The sequence below is a fragment of the Eulemur rufifrons genome, chromosome 7 (assembly GCF_041146395.1).
Source record: "Eulemur rufifrons isolate Redbay chromosome 7, OSU_ERuf_1, whole genome shotgun sequence".
In the NCBI taxonomy this organism is placed as follows: Eukaryota; Metazoa; Chordata; class Mammalia; order Primates; family Lemuridae; genus Eulemur; species Eulemur rufifrons.
In genome coordinates, this window is record NC_090989.1 from 274,685,660 (window position 1) to 274,706,756 (window position 21,097).

General features: G+C 53.2%; 1 protein-coding gene across 3 annotated transcripts; it reads left to right on the forward strand.

Moving 5' to 3' along the window:
• The first annotated feature begins 106 nt into the window (after positions 1 to 106).
• Positions 107 to 20,195, forward strand: PTGS1 (prostaglandin-endoperoxide synthase 1). Of its 3 annotated transcripts, none has more exons than XM_069474624.1 (11): positions 107 to 144; positions 245 to 334; positions 7,087 to 7,203; positions 7,597 to 7,737; positions 7,939 to 8,082; positions 10,055 to 10,236; positions 10,348 to 10,431; positions 12,166 to 12,412; positions 14,464 to 14,750; positions 17,690 to 17,837; positions 19,142 to 20,195. In XM_069474624.1, the coding sequence occupies exons 1-11, from the start codon at positions 138 to 140 to the stop codon at positions 19,495 to 19,497; spliced, it is 1,803 nt and encodes a 600-aa protein (XP_069330725.1). In that variant the 5' UTR covers positions 107 to 137; the 3' UTR covers positions 19,498 to 20,195. The 3 variants fall into 3 exon arrangements, with proteins under 3 accessions (XP_069330725.1, XP_069330727.1, XP_069330728.1); XM_069474626.1 differs by having other exon boundaries at positions 138 to 148; positions 249 to 334; XM_069474627.1 differs by lacking the exons at positions 107 to 144; positions 245 to 334 and adding an exon at positions 902 to 920 and having other exon boundaries at positions 14,464 to 14,639.
• The last annotated feature ends 902 nt before the right edge of the window (positions 20,196 to 21,097 follow it).

Sequence of the window (21,097 nt, forward strand, 5' to 3'; positions counted from 1 at the left end):
CGAGGTGACAGCTGGAGGGAGGGGCGGGGGTGGAGCCCGGCATGGGTGGGAGGGGGCGGGCCGGAGCTCCGGGGCAGTGTTAGAGACGCACCCAAGGAGCCGGCAGTCTGTGTCCCGCACCCATCACTGCCCGCGCCATGAGCCGTGAGTCCGACCCCGGTGCCCCCGAGCGCCCAGGAATCCTCTTGTCCTCCTGGAGGAGCCTTGAATGCCAGGCTCAGCCCCGCGTCTCTCTCCTCTGCAGGGAGGAGTCTCTCGCTCCGCTTCTCGCTGTTGCTGCTCCTGCTGCCGCCGTCCCCGGTCCTGCTCGCGGACCCCGGGGCGCCCACGCCAGGTAGGTGGCCCCCTCCTTGCCCACGGGCAGCCCCCTTCCCTCCCCGCGTCTTCCCTCCAGCGGGTCCGGCTTCCCCTTTCTGCTCGCGGTGCCTGGGAAAGGGGAGGGGGGCTGAGTCTGTCGGTGGGATGGGGGCTCTCTGAAGACCCCAGGGAGTGTGGCCTTGGCTAACGGGCTACCGGGGTCCTTTTTGGGAAGACGGCAGACTGGGATCTCGTGCTAGCGTGAGGAGAAGGGACAGCCCCCTTACATCCCCCTCACCTGTTCTGGGCCCCCAACTGTCCAAGCAGCCTCCGCCCCCAACAACCCCGCTGTTTCCTGTGGGGCCCTCTTTCAGAGGAAGCGCGGGGCGCCCAGGGCAGAGCGGGCTGGCGAACGAGTTCCCTTTCTCCGGCCTCTAACCGTCTGGGAACCCATCCTGACCCGAAGCCCCAGGGGAGAAGGTCTCCCTGGTGAACACCCCAGGTGCACCAGCCACTGGGAAAGACGGGAGGTGGAAGCGCATTTACAGGGCCCAGCTGCTTCCTCTGGGGTCCAGTCCTCACCTGTGACGTCCCCACTGAGCAGATGAGGAAACTGAGGCTCAGTAGGTGTGACGACCCCTCACCCCCAGGCTCACACAGTACATGGTGGGCTCAGGATTTGAACTCAGGTATCTGACTCCAGACACTTCGCAAATTCTTTACAGAAAACTTATCCTCCCCCTCCACACAATGGACTCTGGGCCCCTTTTTGTTTCATCTCCCAGAGTTTGATGCAGAAATTCCACCCCTCTCTCCTCCGTGCATGTACCAGGTGAAGGAATTCAGCAACTCTCTTAGCCAACCTTCCTCCCCCAGCTCACTGCTCTGTGTGTGTATGTGTGTGTGTGTGTGCTCGTGCATGCCCAGCCTGGACATAGCTTCCTCCGCCACCTGGCTGTGTGACCCACCCCTCTCTGGGTCCCCATAGCTTCCTCCAGCACCTGGCTGTGTGACCCATTTCTCTCTGGGTCCCCATTTCCCATCTAAAAAGAGGCCCAGAGAGAGTGGGAGGGGGCAGAGGAAGTCTGAGCTTTGTGCTCAGGCCCTAGGGATGCTCCAGGGATTTGGTGCTCAGAGGAGACAGGAAAGATACCTGCATGGACCTCAGATCAGACCAAGTTTCCTGGAGGAGAGGATTTGAGGGGGTGGCATTTGGGGAACTCATGGAGAGGTTGGAGGGTGCTCTAGGACAGGGTTTGGGTTTGGAAAAGCCTGATTTGTGGAAAGAGAAGGAAGATGCGTGTGCCCAGTACTTTACAGTTTACAAAGGCTGGCTGTCAGCATCCACTTCTTTGGCCCTGCCAAGGAGATGTGTTAGACCGATTCTACAGAAGAGGACTCTGAGGCCCAGCGGGAGAGAACCCACTTTTCTGGGGCCCTGCGGTGAGCGGTGGCTGAGCTAGGGCTGCTCAGGCTGCCTCAACCACCCATCTTGTCAGGCCCCAGTCAGCCCAGCACTTCCTCTGAGGCCCTATCCGGCCCCCACCTCAGGCCCCCCCCAGCCTTGCTTCGGGGTACGCAGGGCCCTGCCCCACCTTTATTTATTTTTCGTCTACTCACTATTGCACAATGAGCCATGGTCGTGCCATTTTGGTTTTTGCCTTTTCTTTTTTTTTCCCCTTTATTTTTTATTTGTATATATTCATGGGGCACAAGTGCAATTTTGCTACATTGATATTAACATATTGCTGGTTTTTGCCTTTTCTACTTACTTTTATATAATTAGTGTTTAAACGGAATTGTTTTTTTCATTCCTGAGGGCTTGCTTTATGCCAGTCTTGGGCTGGGGCCTGGAGACACAGAGCTGGGAGGAGCTTACAGTACGATGGTGGAGACAGAAATGTCAACAGACTGTCATCCAACGGGATCAGGGCAGCGGCTGAGGGGAGCACAGGGGTGTGCAGGGCTCAGAGGGGGAGCAGCTGCCTCTCAGTGTGAGGAATTGAGGGGGGCTTCTTGGAGGGGGTGCCACATTGGAAATCGACCTTGAAAGGGGTGGCAGATGGGGGAGACTTGACTGAAACACCATGCGTGGTAGTCGGGAGCGGGAGGCTGAGGATGGACAGATGACTTGGGGGTGAGACTGGAGGCCGGGAGTGCAGTGTGAAGGCTCCTGCAAAGATCCAGGGAAGAATGGGTGACAAGAAGGGAACAGGGACAGGAGGTCAGGGCTGCCTTCGCACCCCAAGGCTATGAGTACACTGAGGAGATGAAGATATGAGGGCTGCAGACTCCCCTGAGAGGGCAGGTGGAGGTGAGCTTGCTGCTTCTGCCTCTTTGGGGGCAGGATATGGAGTCAGCTAGGAGGCAAGGCTGTGCCCGCAGATCCTTAATGCTCAAGTTCTTCCCCTCTTGCCGCTGGAGTTGGCTCAGGGCTGGCTCCCTGGGTAGGCACAGGGCACGATCTGATGACCAGAGCTGCCTGCAAGGCAGAGGAGCGGGAGGCCAGCTAACGCTGGCACTCGGGCTGGGGACTCAGCAGTGCCAAAGCCTCCCTGCCGCCTGCTGTCTCCTATCTCCAGTGCCAGCTGGGTCTGCAGGCCAGGCGGGGGCTTCCTCCCCAGCTAGGCTCTTCCAGCTGCTGGGTCCAGCTGTCTGGGCCTGGTGTGCTGGTGCTAGGTGTAGGGACTGGGGCCCGGGCCTGGCTAGTCAGGGCCCCTTTTTTCTCTTTTGCTGCCAGGCCCCTGGAGCTTCTCTAAATATTATTCTTAGGGGATTTGGGGCCAGCTTCCTCACTGGGCCCTCTTGCAGGCTGCTGCCTCCGCATCCTGGAGTACTTGGTGTTCTGCGGCTGTGCCTGTCCCTTAGTCACGCTCAGCCCTGGGCCTGCAGCCCTGACTCTCGGGCTGGGGGATGTTTCCTTGCCCGAGTCGTTGGAAAGGGTCTGGAGCCAGGCAGTCCTGGATGGCCCTCATCTGGGAATGTGGACTGGCTGCTTGGCCTTGGGGTCCCGTGTGTCTCGTGTGCAGTGTGGGTGTGCTGGTCACCCCCACCTCCAGGTGTCTTGAGGACTCAGTGAGAACAGGTTGTAAAGCTCTCTGCTGATGGGGCAGGACAAACGTATTGGTGCAAATAACGGAGAGGGTTAGACTGGCTCCACCCAGGGTAGAGAAGGGGACAGGGTGGCAGAATGGAAGGTCTCCTTTGAGCCCGCCTGCTTCAGCCCTTTCGTGGGATTTACCGGAAAATGAGGCCCCGAAGGTGGAAGGGGTTTGCCTGAGGACACACAGCCAATAAGAGCAGCCATTCTCTAGTACCTATTTCCGGAGCACCTGCTTGGTGCCTGGCCCTGTGCTGCCTGTGGGGGACTTAATATGAATTAGACTCGGTGTCTGCACCCCCCCAGTTCTCTTTCTTGACGAGCAGGGGTGTCCTGCCCTGAGCACAGAACTGGGTTGGCATGAAAGCATGTAGGATTGGAGTTAGAATGCAGGAAGGCCTTTCTGTATGGGTAGTTCCCAGAGGTCTACTGGTCGAGGCAGGACCTCTGGGGTCCTCGTTTCATTTGTTCAGGATTTTCAAGGTTCACCTTGAAGGAACGGTCACAAACCTACCTGGGAGTCATTCCCAGCCTGTGGCTCAAAGTGACTCTCCCTTCCTGTCTCTTCCCCAAATCTAGGCCTGGGCTTCTCCAGGAGGAGGAAGGTAAGGGAGGAGAAGCGGGTTTAAGTCTCGGCTCTGCAACTTCAAAGCGGTGGGGTCTGAGCAAATCTGCTGCCTTCTCTGTGCTTGGCATTCCTCACTGTGCAATGGGGAGTCTCGCCCACCTCTCCCTGGGGCGTGCAGGGCAGACGGATGAGGGCAGGTATGTGAGGTCTCGGGCTAGAGCCCCCGGCTTCCCTGGCCTGACAGTGGCAGGACGTCCGGCTGGCGTCAAGCAGCACCCAGTCTCCTCTCGGCCTACCCTGCCACCCTGGGGCCCCAGCGGCCGCTGCTGTCCTTGCTGGGAGAACTTTCTCTTCCCTGGGGCAGCTGATGTTTATGGAAAGAACGTGGGGGAGGAGGGAGGGAGAGCTGGCCAGCTGGTCTGGGAGGGAGGAGCCGCCACTGAGTACAGCCTCTCTTGGCAGGAGAGGGATGTGGGCAGCCACTGGAGTCTGCAGCGTGCCTGCCGGGGCAGCCCCCTGGGACTGTGCACAGCAGGAGGCCTTCCAGCGGGACCTTAGAGAGCGGCTGAGGGCTGGGAAGATGAGGGACTCTTTGGCCAAGCTGAGAGTAGCCAGTCTCCTCACTTCGTTTTATTTATTCCACAAACATCTGTTAAGCTCTGGCCACCACATCTGGACCCAGGACCTGGGTTGAGCCCCAGCTGTGTGCACGGCCTGTGACAGGGGAAGGCGGGGCCTCTTCTCTGGGGAGCCTGGGGTGGACAGCAGGTCACATTGGAACCCGGAGCCAGACGGGGACAGTGGGAGGAGAGAGTGTGGACATGCAGGGAAAGCTTTCTGGGGGAGGCAAGGCGTGCTCTCAGTGGAGAGGGTCAGGTGGATTTGGAGGCATTTATCAAGGAGGAGCTACATTCTGCGTAAAAGACGGATGAGCCCGTCAGGCTTGGGTTTGAGGGAGGGGCTGCCAGGGCGTGCTTGGGCAGGAGGTACTGCTAGATCCCTGTTGTGGTGGGAACGGGGGAGTCGAGCCCCGAGGGGGCCTGTGCCTCTAGCAGCCCAGTGCCCTCTGCGGGGTAGGACTGGGGCTTGTGTGCCAGAGCGGGGAGCGGGGCAGTGGGGCACAGGGGCTGCTGTGCAGACGAGTTAGCGGGAGCAGAGTGTCTTGAGCAAGGAGGAATGTGCAGGGAGGAGCGTCCCTGCAGGGGCGAGGAGTCCTTCTTCAGAGGCATCAGATCCCTGAGCCAGCTGGGGGGGCATCTTGAGGCTCCTTGGCCTTTCTGGGCCTGTGGTCCTGCCTGCCAGGTCCGTCTGGGGCAGCCTGATAAGACCTTTTTGTTCTGCCCTCTTCCCATCTGCCCCTCCCCCGCAGCCCTGCGGGGGGGGGGGGGGCGGGGGGGAGGGGCACACAGATGCCATTGTGGGGCTGTGGGGTGTCGCCAGGGCTTAAGCAAAACTATTTGCATGATTCCTGTGACTCTTGCTTGTTTGTGTATGTGTGTGTGGGGGGGGATGAGGGGAGGCGCTGGGGGCCCAGGGGGACCTGCCCAGGCCAAGCCCTATGCCCCGAAGTGAGGGACTGCGATGGGGGCGGGGTGGGTGCAGGACTTGCCCAGGGCGCTGTCCTCTGATCACAGTGCCTGGGATGACTGCCGGTGTCATCCTGGGTTGTTCTGCCTTTTGCTACCCTCTTGACCCCCAATAATCAGTGGCACAAGTTCCCTGGGACGTTGTCCCTGAGCCCAGATAAGGAAATGTGTTCTTAGCAGGGAAGGAGCCTCCTGCTGGAGCCAGGAGTCCTGGGGCTGCCCTGGGGCTCTGTGCTGTTCCCTCGGCCACCTCTCCCTGAGGCTCGGTCCCCAGGTCCCCACGCTGAGCAGTGAGGGGTCTGTGCATGGGGTGGGGGGTGCATCCGAATGAGCGTGAGGAGTCTCTGACTTTGCTGCTGAAGAATCACTGAGGCAGTGCAGATTTGGGCGAGGGGCCGGTGGTCAGATGCAGGGAGGGACTTCCTTGTGGGGTTTCTCCAGGGGGCAGGAGGGTGATGCCAGAGCTCCACTCTCCCTTCAGGAGAGTCTTCATGTCTCCCCCTTCCCTCAGTCCGTGACCGTCCTCAGGGTCCTAGAGCCTGGACCCAACCAGACTTGGTCTGGGCCTGTGGGGAATGGGGCCGAGGCAGCTGGGACTCTGGACTCCCACCTGGTCCCCAGAGTTCTGGAAAACTTCTTTCTTTGGACTTGATTCAGTGGTCCCCAACCTTCTTGGCACCAGGGACCAATTTCATGGAAGACAATTTTTCCACAGACGGGAGTGGGGGGAGTTGGGGGGTGGGAAGGCTGGGGAGGGGTTAGTGAGGTGGGGGGAGAGATGGGGCTCAGGCGCTGATGCACACTGCCCTGTTTTCCTAACAGGCCAAGGGCCCTGGGGTTTGGCGACCTCAGATTTGATTGCCGAGTCTGTGGGGGTGGAGTGGAAGTGAGGGGATGGGCATTTGGCCTGGTGTGACTTGCTGGGTGACCTGTTTGGCTGTCACTTTTTCTGGCCTCAGCTTCTGCATCTGCAAAGTGGGTATTATGATATCTGCTCCTCCCTCCCTTCTGCAGAAATGGAGGGAGAGTGGGGGTCTCATTTTCCCAGTACCCAGGTGCTCAGAGCTTGGGGGCTGGTCTGGGATGACCCCCCCTCCCAGTCCTTGTTCCTTTTCTCAACCCCACCAGCCCTGCCCTTGCTGCTGGGCTCTGAAGAGGCAGGAAGTGAATGCTCTAGAAGCCTGTGGCTGCAGTGTCTTATCACTGTTTCCTAACCTTCCATGCCATAGCCTGGGGGCTGGACTCTTCCCCTGTCCCCCTTTGGTGGCACTGGGGAGGGAGGGGACTTCCTATGGGGGCCCGGATGTGGCCTGGGCTGGAGAGCCAGAGTGGGTCCTGGGGGGGTTATGTTCATGGCTATGGGAACAGGGAGGGCCCTTAGGGGAACTCTGAAGTTCAGAGAAGGGTTGCTCAGCGCTTTAGGACAGACCTTCGACTTGAGTGCATGCCTCTGGCCCCTCGTTTGCCCATCCGGGGCCGGGTGGGGTCAGGAGGCCACCCTCACGTGGTCTCTGATCCCTGTTTCTCACCCACAGTGGACCCCTGTTGTTACTATCCGTGCCAGCACCAGGGCGTCTGTGTGCGCTTCGGCCTTGACAGCTACCAGTGTGACTGCACCCGCACGGGCTATTCCGGCCCCAACTGCACCGTCCGTGAGCCGGGCCTCCAGCCCCCACTCCTCTCCTGGGCCTCCTGCTCCCCTGGGCTCCTCCTCCCAGACCCCCATCTCTTGCCCTTGTCTCTGGCCATGGCCCCATCCTCCTTCCTTTCTTGGTTTTGCCCCTCTTCCTGACCTGGCTCCGGCATGGGCCCTTGCTCCTGGTCCACCCTCACTCCCTGGTTCTGGGCTGTCTGGTGTCTTCCCACCTGCCCTGGGCCCTGTCCTCATGCCTGGTTCTGGCTCTGTTGTGTTCCATCAGTACCCCCTGCCCCATGGGTGCCACCCTGTTCCATTCTGGCCCTGGTCCTCAGTCCCCGTCTTCCACCCTGGCTGCTTCTGGTCCTGCCAGGAGGCCCCGACTGAGTGGCTCCCAATGCCCCTGCAGCTGAGCTGTGGACCTGGCTCCGGAATTCTCTGAGGCCCAGCCCCTCTTTCTTCCACTTCATCCTCACTCACGGGCGCTTGTTCTGGGAGTTTGTCAATGCCACCTTCATCCGAGACCTGCTCATGCGTCTGGTACTCACAGGTGGGTGTGGGGCAGGGCCCCCCCCAAATCTGGGGGAGCAAGAAATCCTGCCAGTTCTTGGGATTCTCGGTATTTGATAAGAGCAGTGGTGGGGAGGGCCTATGATGCCAGATAAAACAAGCCCCAACCCCGGAGGAGGCGGGGCAGGGGAGTGGAACTGGGGTGAGAACACCCTGTCACCGTTACTTTTGTTCTCTACAGTGCGTTCCAAACTTATCCCCAGCCCCCCCACCTACAACGTAGCACATGACTACATCAGCTGGGAATCCTTCTCCAACGTGAGCTATTATACCCGCATTCTGCCTTCTGTGCCTGAAGGCTGCCCCACACCCATGGGGACCAAAGGTAATGGGACTGGGGTGAGAGGCTGGGCCTTGGGGTCACAGGAGGTGCTCAGTTCTCCTCTTTGGGAAAAGCAGGTAGAAGAGCAATTGTTGACCCATTCCACAGATGGATGGACCAAGGCAAGACATATGGCATGTTCAGAACCAGGGCTGAGGACAGGCAAGGGCACCAGAGGGTCTTGCCTGAGGTCACCTAGGAAGTTGGTGGCAGAGTCAGACTAATGTCTCCATAGTTCCAGGGTGCCCCTTTGCTTGAACCTTGTCCTGCTGGGGTGGGAGTGACTTAACAGTTGAAATGTAGGAAGGAATGAATAGTGTGCTATTTATTGGGTACTAATGCTGTTTGGTCCTTTCCTAATGTAAATAGTTTTACGTGTTTTACCAGTATAGGGTACAAATAAAGTCACATTTTTTTCTCTCATTGCCCAAGACTCCAATTGGCCTCATTAGCAAGAGTCTTCCTCCTAAGGCCTTCTTCTCATTCCACCTCTAATTGTCCAAAAAGTTGGGGGTTACTCAGTTCAGATCCATCAGTTCAGCTTCAAGTACAGAGAGGACAAGTCTCTGTCTCTGCTGTACTTCACTTCCTGCCACATGGTGTCGCTGTTGCAGACTGGTCTTGTGCAGCCCTGTGTTTGTGTGCTTTTGTGGGTTCAGAACCTTGCACATGTATTAATGCCCCTACTTGGGTCTTGAGGGCACTGCTCTGATGGTTGTCACTCACAGGTTAGCTGCTATTCCCAAAGCATGACCATTCCACCAGGATACCTGGATCTTCCCAACATTTTGTTGGAATCAATCCTTGTCCAATGTCAATGAGTGATGATTCCAAATTATGGAGTACAAATCATTCCCTCTAACTTTCCTTTTAGTGGGTTCCCTTTGGGGGGATATCTTTTCCTTCCAAGGAACCCAGTTGTCCATCTCAATCCAAAGAATTTCTGTTGATCTTGAACCTTCAACATTGGGCCTTACCTGAGGTATTGTGGAGAGATGCCTTCACCAGAACTCAAAACATTCTACCGTTCCTTTCTGTGAGGGCTTTGGATGCCAACTCATCTGACTTTGACATAATTAAGGAATACTTATAATGACAGACACCTGCTTCAAGATGACTTGTTGTCTTTATCCCAGACATAGACTGGAATCATTTAAAATAGGTTGGCAAACTATGGCCTGCAGACTAAATCCCGCCCATCCCCTGTTTTTGTTAATAAAGTTTTATTGGAATACAGTCACACTCATTAGTATACGTATTGTGTATGGCTGCTTTCCTGCTATAACAGCAAAACTGAATAGATGTGACCGAGACCATATAGTCTGCAAAGCCTAAAATATTTTCTGTCTTTTCATAAAAAAGGTTTGCTAACCCCTGATTTAAAAGACTCTACCCCCTGCTTCTCTGTCATGCTTACGTTATCTGTTGCAACCCTCAAATCCACTGTGACAAATGAATATCATTTGCCCGGATTTAAAGATGAAGAAAGTGAGGCTCTGAGAGATGAGATAACTTATCTATGGTCACACAGTTAGCAAATGGTGTAGTCAGTTGCAAACACAGGGCTAGGGAGCCCATGTTATTTTATTTTATTTTTTTTTCTTTTTGGTTAACTTTTTCATTGTGGAGAGATTGCACATACACACAAAAGTTGAGAGGAAAGTGTAATGAACTAGGTACCCGTCTCCCAGTTTCAACACTTACCCACAATTTGCCAATCTTACTTCATCTAGCCCCACTCATATTTTTACAAAGTATTTTAAAGCAAATGTCAAATATCATGCTGCTTAACCCATAAATACTTCTAGGATCTAAGGTCTTTGATAGAGAGGGGGCTACCTGGTGGTGGTGGGAGATGGTCTCGAGGAGGCCACTCTGGGCTTCCTGCCTGGGCCAGTTTGCTGGGTGAGCCCAGAAGTTCAGGCAGGAAGATCCAGGCAGTAGCAGCTACTGCTCTTTCCTACCCCTCAACCAGGGAAGAAGCAGTTGCCAGATGCCCAGCTGCTGGGCCGTCGCTTCCTGCTCAGGAGGAAGTTCATACCTGACCCCCAAGGCACGAACCTCATGTTTGCCTTCTTTGCACAACACTTCACCCACCAGTTCTTCAAAACATCCGGCAAGATGGGTCCTGGCTTCACCAAGGCCTTGGGCCATGGAGTGAGTACCCAGGAGGGACTCAGGACTGCTCTGGACCTAACTTAGCACATGCATGTCATTGATAGTGGGCCGAGAACTAGGTGAGCTGAGTGGCCCCCTCTCTGCCCTCAGGTAGACCTTGGCCACATATATGGAGACAATCTGGAGCGTCAGTATCAGCTGCGGCTCTTTAAAGATGGGAAACTCAAGTACCAGGTAGTGCTGGGCCTGGGGGTGGTGCAGTGGGAAGGGTCTCCTGTGGTCTCCCCTGGCAAAGGCTGCTGGGGGGCCCAGGTCATGCCTGAGAGGGCCAGTCACAGGAGCGGGAGGTGTGTGCCAGGAGGGGAGACAGTAAACTCTGGGAGAAGGTTCCAGGCAGGAAAAACAAACAAGGAGCAGATCTGACCTCCCATGTCCTCCTGGGAGGTGGATTTTGGAGCTCAATGGGAGATGGACATTTGCAGTCTGAAGTTACTCATTTAATTATCCCACAGCATTAACTGGGCATTATAATATGGCTGGCACAGGGGATTGAGCAGTGACCGTTATAGTTATGGGCCCTGCCCTCAAGGAAGCACAGGATGCTAGTTCTATGAGGACATTTTGTCTAAACTGCCAACGTCCAACAGAAATGATATGTGACCCACATAAATAATTAAAATTTTCTAGTGGCCACATTAAAGAAGGTAAAAAGAAACAGATGAAATGGATTTTAGTAATATATTTTACTTGATGAAATATGTCCAGAATGTGATCATTTTAACACGTAATCAATAAGAAACTATTAACAAAAGATCTCGCCTTCTTTTTTCCATGCTAAATCTTTGAAATCCAGTGCATAGTTTACACTCATAGGACATCTCTATTTGGATGCTAAATTTCATTGGAGATATTTAATCTGTATTTAGATTTCATAAAACTTGAATAAGTAGATTCACATGCCCAAGTTGTTCCAAGCATATTTAAAGGTTTTCCAGTAGCTGAAGTATCAATTTTAAAATTTATTTTATGTAGGATTTACCTAATTTAGATTTAAATAAAATTAAATAAAATTCAGTTCTTCATTCACACTGGCCAAATTTCTAGTGCTCAATAGTCACACATAGCTAGTGGCTACTAGAGGGGATTGTACAAATCTAAACAAACAAACAAACAAAAAAAACCAAAACAAAGTTTATAGCTGCATCTTTAGGGCTAAGAACAGTACTTGGCATATGGTAGTCCCTTGGTGCATATTTACTGAATGAATGAAGAACCTGCCATGTAATTAGTTACACTTGTGGTAACTGCCACCAAGGAGAATTTGTGGGTACCACTGGAATGTTTGTAGGATGGGGAAGGCTTCCCTGGGAAGTTATGAATAAGTTGAGAGTTGCATGAAGGATGAGGAGCAGTTAGGGAGACCAAGAACGGGAAAAGGGTTTGCAGGCAGAGGGTTTAGCAAGTGCAAAGGCTCGGAGGTGGGAGGCAGCTTGGAGTGTAAGAAAGGGAGTATTGGCTGAACCTGGTGATCGAGGGCAAGAAAGATTCCAGGTGAAGGCAGAGACGTCTGCAGGGACCATGTTAAGGATTTCTGATTTCTGCCAAGAGCAGAGAGAGGACTTGGAAGGGTTTTAAGCCAGCATGTGATGCAACACTTGGGTTTGTGGTTTTTTTTTTTTTTTTTGAAGGATTGCCCTGGCTGCAGTGTAGAGGCTGAACTGTCTGGGGGCAGGAATGGACGCAGGGAGCCCACTTAGGGAGAGGAGTCAGGGTGGAAGATGAGGGTGGGTTGCCCAAGGGTGGTGATAGAAGAGATGGAGAGGGGATGATTTTAAGGAAGGATTAGGAGGTGGAATCCACAGCCCTGGCTGAGGAAGACTGGCAGCTGGCAGTAGGGCTGGGAGGGAGTTGGCTGTGGGCAGCTGCCGTGCCCCCCACCCTAGATTGCCAGGTGGCCGCATCCCGCAGGTGCTGGACGGAGAGGTGTACCCGCCCTCGGTAGAAGAGACCAATGTGTTGATGCGTTACCCTCGGAGCGTCCCGCCCCAGAGCCAGATGGCTGTGGGCCAGGAGGTGTTTGGGCTGCTTCCCGGGCTCATGCTCTACGCCACGCTCTGGCTGCGCGAGCACAATCGTGTGTGTGACCTGCTGAAGGCTGAGCACCCCACGTGGGGCGATGAGCAGCTCTTCCAGACGACCCGTCTCATCCTCATAGGTGAGGACCCCAAACCTGTCCTGCCCTGGGAGGTCACGCCCTCCATCCTGAGAAACGGGGTGGGGAGCTTGGAATCTTGGCTCTTCTGCTCACTAGCTATGAGACCTTGAGCAGGTCTCTCCACCTCTGTGAGCCCCCGTCTCCAAATCTGTACACTGGGGCAAGTGACGGTTGTAAGGATTTGTTGAGATGATGAATGGGAAGGCTCCCAGCACATAGTAGGCCTTCAGAAAATGGATGACTGTGAAGGTTGATTATTAGCTGGGTGACTCGTAGCACACTTGACAGCCACCGCAGATCTCAGTTTCCCTGTAGTACTGCACCCAGATGCACACTTGGTGTCCCCATCGTGTGCAAGGTCAGACCCCAGCTTCCCAGCCTTCAGGAATCTTCATGTTTCCTGCCTTGCGTGTATCTACCTTCCTGGAGTTTGGTAGCTTTTAGGTGACTCAGGGACAGGATATTTCTGTGTCCCCTACGGGGGCGAGTCTGCAACCTAAAATGTCAGATGGTTTCCTGCCTGGGAGCTTGGCTCCTGACATCCCTGTCCAGACCTTGTTCACTCTGAGTCACCAGCAACCCCCTTCCCCCACCTCTGGGCACCACTGGGCATGGCTGGTCCCAATTATAGTGCCTGATTCACTGGAGCCCGGAAGAGCCGGGCATCAGGGATAGGAACAGTTTGAGGGTGGGGGAGCTGGTTCTGAAGTCCCAGAATTGTGAAACCTCGACCAGAGAGGGCAAGTCTTTGGCCCGAGGCTGCCCAGCACTCCGGCTGGTGATGAAACTGCGACCAAAGGCAGGACTTCTAGGGCACTGCAATTCCAGGGGTCATTTAACTCCCCAGCAACCTTATGAACCAGATGTGATTACCCTGGCGAACACTAAGATTCAGAGAGGTTAAGTGAATTCTCCAAGGCCACTCAGCAGAGGGAGACTTGAGCTCTGGCTGCCACCAAAATTCATGCTATTTCCACTCCATCCCAAGGGGCCTCTTCCTGAGTGGGGAGGGTTGCAAGCCTCAGCCTGGTCTTTCCTGACGTGCGAGTAGGGGGAGGGGATTCTCCCCTCACGCCCACACTTAGAACTTCTGCTTCGCCCACATGTGTGGACAGCGCCTCTTATGCCAGGCCCTGTGCCAGCAGTGTGGATGTACTCACTGTCTATTTCTCACAGCAACCCCAGGAGTGTTACTACACTGATATTATTAATATAATACACATTTTACAAATAAGGGAAGTGGAGTTCAGAGAGATTAATTTGGCCCAGGCTCAGGTAGCTAGAAATGTGAAGCCAAGATTTGGACCCAGGCCTGCAGATTTGAAATTCTGTGGCTCCTCGTCAATTTGCTAAAAGCCAATGTGTATAGTGGCTAATTGACCAAAATATCAGTTTCTTTCCATATCTAGTTGGCCAGTTTTCATTTTGTTATGGAATGTTCAACTTGCTTCTTCCCTTGCTTTGTAGCTGGGTACTGAGGGAGCAGAGAAAAATCTATTTATAAGAATTTCGATATATAAGAAATGTATTTTTTGAAACATATTTAGGACCAGGCTCACCTTCTGTCCTCACTGTTCCTTTTTTTGCCACTGGGGCAGCTCTGAGTGATCTACTTGAGGCCCCTGTCACTCCCGGGCGGTGTCAGCATAATGACAGCCCCAAGGGAATCCTCCACTTTCCCATCTTTGTGGTCTCTCCAACCTCTTTCAAGAATGAGTTGTGGGAGGGAGGTCACCCAAGGGTCACAAAAGCACTTCTTGGACACCTTGTTTGCATGTTGTCCTGCCCAGCTGGGCCTAGACCCTCCCTCTGGAATGTGGGAGTAGCTGGCACTCTTGTCTTGGGACCTCCGTCAAACCCGAGATAGAAAGTTCTATTTCACATCCCAACCCAAAGAGACAAAGTGGCAGTTGCCAAATAAAATTAAACACCATCACCCCCAACAATGAAGAGACAAAAAGCAAGCACTTCTCATGAACTGGCCCGCCTTCCGAGCCAGTGCCCACGTCGCCGTGCTTGGCTGACCCTGCACCCAATCCTGCCCTGCCCAGGGGAGACCATCAAGATCGTGATCGAGGAGTACGTGCAGCAGTTGAGTGGCTACTTGCTGCAGCTGAAGTTTGACCCGGCGATGCTGTTCAACGTCCAGTTCCAGTACCGCAACCGCATTGCCCTGGAGTTCAACCAGCTCTACCACTGGCATCCGCTCATGCCCGACTCCTTCAAGGTGGGCTCCCGAGAGTACAGCTACGAGCAGTTCTTGTTCAACACTTCCATGCTGCTGGACTATGGGGTCGAGGCCCTGGTGGATGCCTTCTCTCGCCAGAGCGCTGGCCGGGTAAGCTCCAGGGGTGTGTTGGCGAGGGCACGTGGGCTGAGGGGTCCAACAGACCTGGGTCCAAATCCTAACTTCCTCTTCTGTAACATGGGGCCAGGGTGGGGGGGTGTCACTCCTACAGGGCAGTTGCAAGCGTTCCTGCGTGAGTTCTCTTGTTCACAGTTTGTTCATTCAGCGACACCAGCCAGGCATTACTCTGGGTGCCGGGGATGTAGTGGAAAATGGACCCATGTGGTCTTGGCTCCTACCTTTTGGCGTTTACCCCCTAAAAAGGGATGACCGTCATAGGACATCTGACACCATTTGAGCACTTGCTGTGTTAGGCACAGTGCTAAGTGCTTCTCTGTTGTTATGAGAATTGTGAGAGCATTTTAAGAACCAAGATACAAAAAGCCCACCATGCTCTGGGAACTCAGAGAGGGGCTACTGGCCAAGGAATTGATGTCTGCGCAGAAATCCGAAGGATGGATCGGGATTTCCCAGGAAAAGGGGTGATGTTAGTGGCAGGGGATGATTGTGTTCCAGACAGAGAGGACAGCATGGGCAAAGGCTGGAGGACACAGGGCATGAGAGTTTGTGGAACAGGACATTCAGGCCATGGCAATATAGGTGAAAGTGCCTGCATATACTGTTTATTAAATCATAAGCCTCTGTTATGAGCTGAATCGTGTTCTTCCAAAATCAGATGTTGAAGTCCTAACCTCTAGTACCTTAGAATGTGACTGCATTTGGAGATAAGGTCTTTAAAGAGCAATGAAGTTTAAATGAGGTCAGTAGGGTGGGCCCTTGTCCAATATGACTGGTGTCTTTATAAGAAGAAGAGATTAGGACACAGACGTACGCAGAGGGAAGACCATGTGAGGACACAGGGAGAAGCCTGTGAGAAGCCACAGGGGAGAGGCCTCGGGAGAAACCAACCCTGCCCACACCTTGATCTTGAACTTCCAGGCTCCAAACAGAGGAAATAAATTTCTGTTGTTCGAGCCACTCATTCTGTGGCGCTTTGTCCCGGCAGCCCTAGCAAACCAGTGCGTGCTCTTTCCCTGGAATTCCTAACCAGCTCCCTCTTAAGCCTCTCCTCCTCCAGGGGTGGAAGCTCCTGCCTGCTATATCCTGGCCTGCAGACTCCCTAGTTGCCACCCTCGACCCACCCCCGCTTCCTGCTTCTCTCTAATCCTTGTCCCTAAGCCCTGTTGTGAATTTGTGGCACCACATGGGTTTCAGTTTCCTTCTGGTAATTTGACTGAAATTAGCATGCGCTGTACCAGTGGGCAGCCACTGGCTGGTTTATGGCCTCTGTTCTCTGCGGGGACACAGAAAGCCTTTGTGTGGGGCTGGATAGTTTTCAAAGCATTTTCAAGGAATGACCATGACTGTACCTGGCCCAAAGCAGAAGGAGACAGAGTGTGTTGACTCTCAGGATATTAAGAAGAGTGTGAGAAGTGATAAGACAGGGCTTCCCCTGATAACCATAGCACATGGCTACCTTCTGGGGGTTGCCATGTGACTGATACCGTGGTAACTGCCTTGCATACTTCATCTTGTTTATTTCGCAACAGCCCTATCAGGTAGATGCTCTTACTTTCCCCATTTTACATATGAGGAAATTCGTATTTAGTTTGAGTAACACCCAGGGGCCCTATATTAGTTTGCTGAGGCTGCCATGACAAAGTACCACAAACTGGGTAGCTTAAAGCAACAGACGGAGGCTGGAAGTCCAAAATCAAGTTGGCAATAGGGTCGTGCTCTTTCTTTTTTGTCTTTTTATTTCATTTCAGGATATTATGGGGGTACAAACATTTTGGTTACATGTTATGACTTTGCCACACCCAAACCATGATTTGAGGTGTGCCCTTCCCCCCTTCAATGCTCACCGTGTCCATTAGTTGTGAGTTTACCTACCCCCAGCCCCCCAATCCCCAAAGAATATTACTACGGTGTGAGCACGTTGGTGTTGATCAGTTAGTGCCAATTTGATGGGGAGTACATGTGGAGCTCATTCTTCCATTCTTGTGATACCTCACTTCGGAGGATGGGCTCAAGCTCTATCCAGGAAAATATAAGAGGTGCTAGGGAATGGTTCTAGGGGAGAGTCTGTTCCAAGACTTTCTCTCAGCTTCTGGTGGTTGCTGCCAATCCTTGGCGTTCCTTGGCTTGTAGATGCATCGTTCCAATCTCTGCCTCCACCGTCACGTGGGGTTCTCCTTGTGTCCTTCTCTTCTCATCTTATAAGGACACCAGTTACTGGATTAGGGCCCACCCTGATCAGTATGACCTCATCTTACCTTAATTACATCTGCAAAGACTGTTTCCACCTAAGGTCACGTTCACAGGTGCTGGGGGTGAGGACGGCATCATATCTTTTTGGGGGGACACAGTTCAACCCACAACAGCCCCAAGCTGGGGTTGGCGCTGGTCTCTGCTTCCTTTGCTCCAAGGTGTGTGATTTCATCCAACTCTACTTTTCTTCTTTTCTGCCCAATTATAATTGCTCTACTGAGACAGAGCTCTCTCTTAAGCATTATCATTTCATCCTGAGCAATAGAGCTTTCTTTAGACCAATGCTTCTTAACTGTTATGAATCAGAATCTTTTTCCAGAGCCTTCTTTATCTCACCAGGTTACCTGGGTTCGAACCCTAATTCTACTCCCTTTACACGGTATTACATCACCTGTTGGTATAATTCAAAGGATTGGGGAACAGTGTGAACTGGTGAGCCACTAGAGAGGTCCTCCTGGTCCCCACCACACTTCAGAGACCGAAACCGAGACTCAGAGGGGCTCCCTGAGAAAGCACAGCAGCCGCGGACCTGGGGCTGTGCCCTCCTCTCCCTCCTAGCTCAGAAAGATGTGTGGCTTGGAGCTCTTCTCCTAGGACCTCACACAGGCTCCGGGACACTGGCCTGGCTCTCAGACACTGCTGTGCTTATCTCCTGGCAGATTGGTGGGGGCAGGAACATGGACCACCACGTCCTGCACGTGGCCGTGGATGTCATCAAGGAATCGCGGGAAATGCGGCTGCAGCCTTTCAATGAGTACCGCAAGCGGTTTGGCATGAAGCCCTACGCCTCTTTCCAGGAGCTCACAGGTGAGCAGCTGTTTCCTGGACACAGTCCCTGCCCTCATCAAGGAGACAGAATGGGACAATGCACGTGGCCAGCCCTGGGACTGTGGGAGTTACGAGGAGCGTGGAAGTGCAGAGCTGGGGTGATGAGGGGTGGCAGATAAACCCGCTTGGGGAGAGAAGGTGACTTCTCAGCTGGGTTTGAAGTATAAACAGGAATTTCCTCGCAGGAGAATAGAGGAAGGAACATTTTAGGGAGAGCAACAGAAAGTACGAGGCGCAGAGGTCAGACAGTGTGTGACTATGGGGGAACAGGCGTAGGTGTAGCTGGAGCCGGGGCTTGTGTTGGGGGTGGTTACGATGGAGGTTGGGGCCAAACTGTGTAGAATCTTGGTTTCCTTGCTAAATATTTTGGTTTCTAAATACCCATTTATAGACCAGCTGCATAAGAATTACTTAGAAAGCCAATTAAAATACCAAATCTCAGATGCCTCCCCCAGAGATTCTGATTCAGGGGGCCTGGATGGTACCCAAGAATCTGTGTATACAAATGTGCATGTATATATTTTTCCCCTGAAGATCCCCAGATGTTGGGCAGCCAAATTGGGAACCACTGTCACAGATAAGAGGGAGCCCCTGAAGCAGGGTGTGACATCATTGTATGGTGCCCTGTGGAGGATGGATTTGAGGAAATGGGTAGGGAAACTCCATGTCTGTCTCCTCTGGGTCACCATCTGTGAACACGTGGGTCTTGCAGAGTGGGGCAGATCCTGGGATCAGTGGATGCGTTCCCTGTTCTCCTGGAACAGCAATCTTTGTCACTCCTTAATCTCCCATGACAAATGGTCCCATCCAAATGGTCACTGGATTTCCGTGTGAGCTTGGACGTGTTACATTACATCTTTGAGCTCTAGTACAATAAAGGGGCTTGGGCCGCAGTAAGGCCTTGAAACCTGCCTGTGAAGGAAGCAAGGTGGGGAGAGTCTCCCTGCTGTAATGATCAGGTAATTAGGGCTCAGAGAGGTAGGATGAGTTGCTGAAGGACGCTTGCTGTTTGGTGGCAGATCTAGGTTCTTGACTCCTTCTTAGCAAGAGAAGAAAAGTAGCACTTCCTTGGACCCAGTCCAGGAGGAAGGTCAATGTGTGCTTTCCTTCCTGATCCTTTTCCCCAGTGGCAATGAGGCCAAATTTTAGGGCACATGCTCAATTGCTCAAATTGTTCTCCTGGAGTCCCTATTATCCTTGGAAAAAGGTGGGTCTGCAAGGGTCCCTCCCCATATTGACCTTAATGGCACCATGGCTCTGAATCTAGTTTCTTCCCCTTGCAGGAGAGAAGGAGATGGCAGCAGAGTTGGAGGAGCTGTACGGAGACATCGATGCCTTGGAATTCTACCCAGGGTTGCTTCTTGAAAAGTGCCTACCGAACTCTATCTTTGGGGAGAGTATGATAGAGATTGGGGCTCCCTTTTCCCTCAAAGGTCTCCTAGGGAATCCCATCTGCTCCCCAGAGTACTGGAAACCAAGCACATTTGGCGGTGAGACAGGGTTTAACATCATCAAGACGGCCACGCTGAAGAAGCTGGTCTGCCTCAACACCAAGACCTGCCCCTACGTTTCCTTCCGCGTGCCCGACTCCAGTCGGGACAATGAACCTGTTGTGGAGCGACCATCCACAGAGCTCTGAGGGGGCAGGGAAGCAGCATTCTGGAGGCGAGAGCCTTGTGCTTGTCATTCCAGAATGCTGAGGCCAGCACTGACGGTTTCAAATGTTGGTTTTCTGGTTTAGCATGGTGAGTGTTGGGGTTGACTTTGGGCCTCACCCATTGCCTGGAATATTGTGATTTTTGTCATTCTGAAATGCTGAATTCCTTGTTAACCCTTCAGAATGTAAGGAGTGGTTCTCATTTGGCCTGCCAGAACACTGAGTTCCTAGTTGACAACCCAGAATGTCAGGTTTCTGGTTGATTTGGGATAGAGGCATTCTAGAATATGGAGCTCCTGATGAGGTCTACGGGGTTCTTACTTTGCATTTCAGAGTCTTGACTTTCTGACTGGGGATTCAGAATGTTGCGTTCCCAGCTGATGATCCAGAACAGTGGCTGGTATGCCAGATCAGGCTTGATCTGAATGTCTAGAATGTTTATTTGATTCATTTTCCTGTTCAGCGAGATATCAGAGAGCAGGAGATCCTCATGTCCAACAAGAATGCATTGCCTGAATCCGTGCCTGCACTGAGGGGGCAAGAAGGTGGAGTGTTGTTCTTGGGACCCCCACTCAGACCCTGGTCCAAGGATGTAGAGAGAACAGGTGGGCTATTTTCATGCCATTGGTGAGAAGCCACCAGAGCCCCGTCCCTATCCAGGTCTTGACTCGTGGCAGCTGTTTCTCATGAAGCTAATAAAATTCTCTTTCCAAAGTTGCCTGCTGTGTATGTCTTTTGGTCTCATCCCCAAAGCAGAGGCAACACCGAAGTGTGGCTGGCCTTTCCCCTAGCCGCAGCTGGGTGTGCTAGAGAGGCTGTAGCTTGAGCCCTTCTGGGATCCCCGGGGCCTGTCGCTGTGTAGACGCCATACTGCTGGTGTTTTATTTCTCCCTGTGGGCCAGGCAGTGCATGTTTCAGGATGCTCTCCTAACGTGCCCAAACTCCAGCCCCAAGAGATGCAGCGTTCAGTCCCCACCATCTGATTAAAACAACCTCCTCCCTTACAGAGTGTACAACACAGGTGAGAGCACTGCTTGTGTACCAGTTTTACACATTTAATTCTCATCTACTCTCAGAACTGTGTGAAGTGGGTGGCATGATCCCCATTTCAAAACCGAGGAAACTGAGCCTCAGAGTGGTCAAGTGACAGACGTGCCCCACAGGTGCCAGAGCCAGGCTTGGACCCCAGCTTTCGCTGAGTCTACAACTTGTGCTCCTCTCGATTCCTGGTTTGACTCGGTGCCAGGCCTGGTCTTGCCTGTCCGGCTCAGGTTCAAAGGCAGAAGGGTGAGGTGTAGCCTCCACCTTACATGCAGGCTACTCAGTCCCAAATATTTATTTTCCTAAGTGCCACTTACTGTTAACAGGTTTGGGGACACAGCAGTGAGTGATCAATACAGAGAAGGCTTCTGCCCTTATGGAGCTCATGTTTCAATGGGGGTAGAACAGACAATAAATAAGAAAACAATGAAATAAGTGCAAGGTGGGCGTGACTTCCCATTTACCCAACCCTGGTCTGTCCTCCCCTCCTTCACTCCCAAGATCGGAGGTGGAGCAGTGGTGACTGAGGGCGGATAGCCCC

What these genes read in the sequence shown, in the direction of transcription:
- PTGS1 (XM_069474624.1), top strand. An exon ending in ATGGGAAACTCAAGTACCAG is followed by an intron (nt 10,432 to 12,165) that starts GTAGTGCTGGGC and finishes CGCATCCCGCAG; the next exon opens with GTGCTGGACGGAGAGGTGTA. An exon ending in CTCGCCAGAGCGCTGGCCGG is followed by an intron (nt 14,751 to 17,689) that starts GTAAGCTCCAGG and finishes ATCTCCTGGCAG; the next exon opens with ATTGGTGGGGGCAGGAACAT.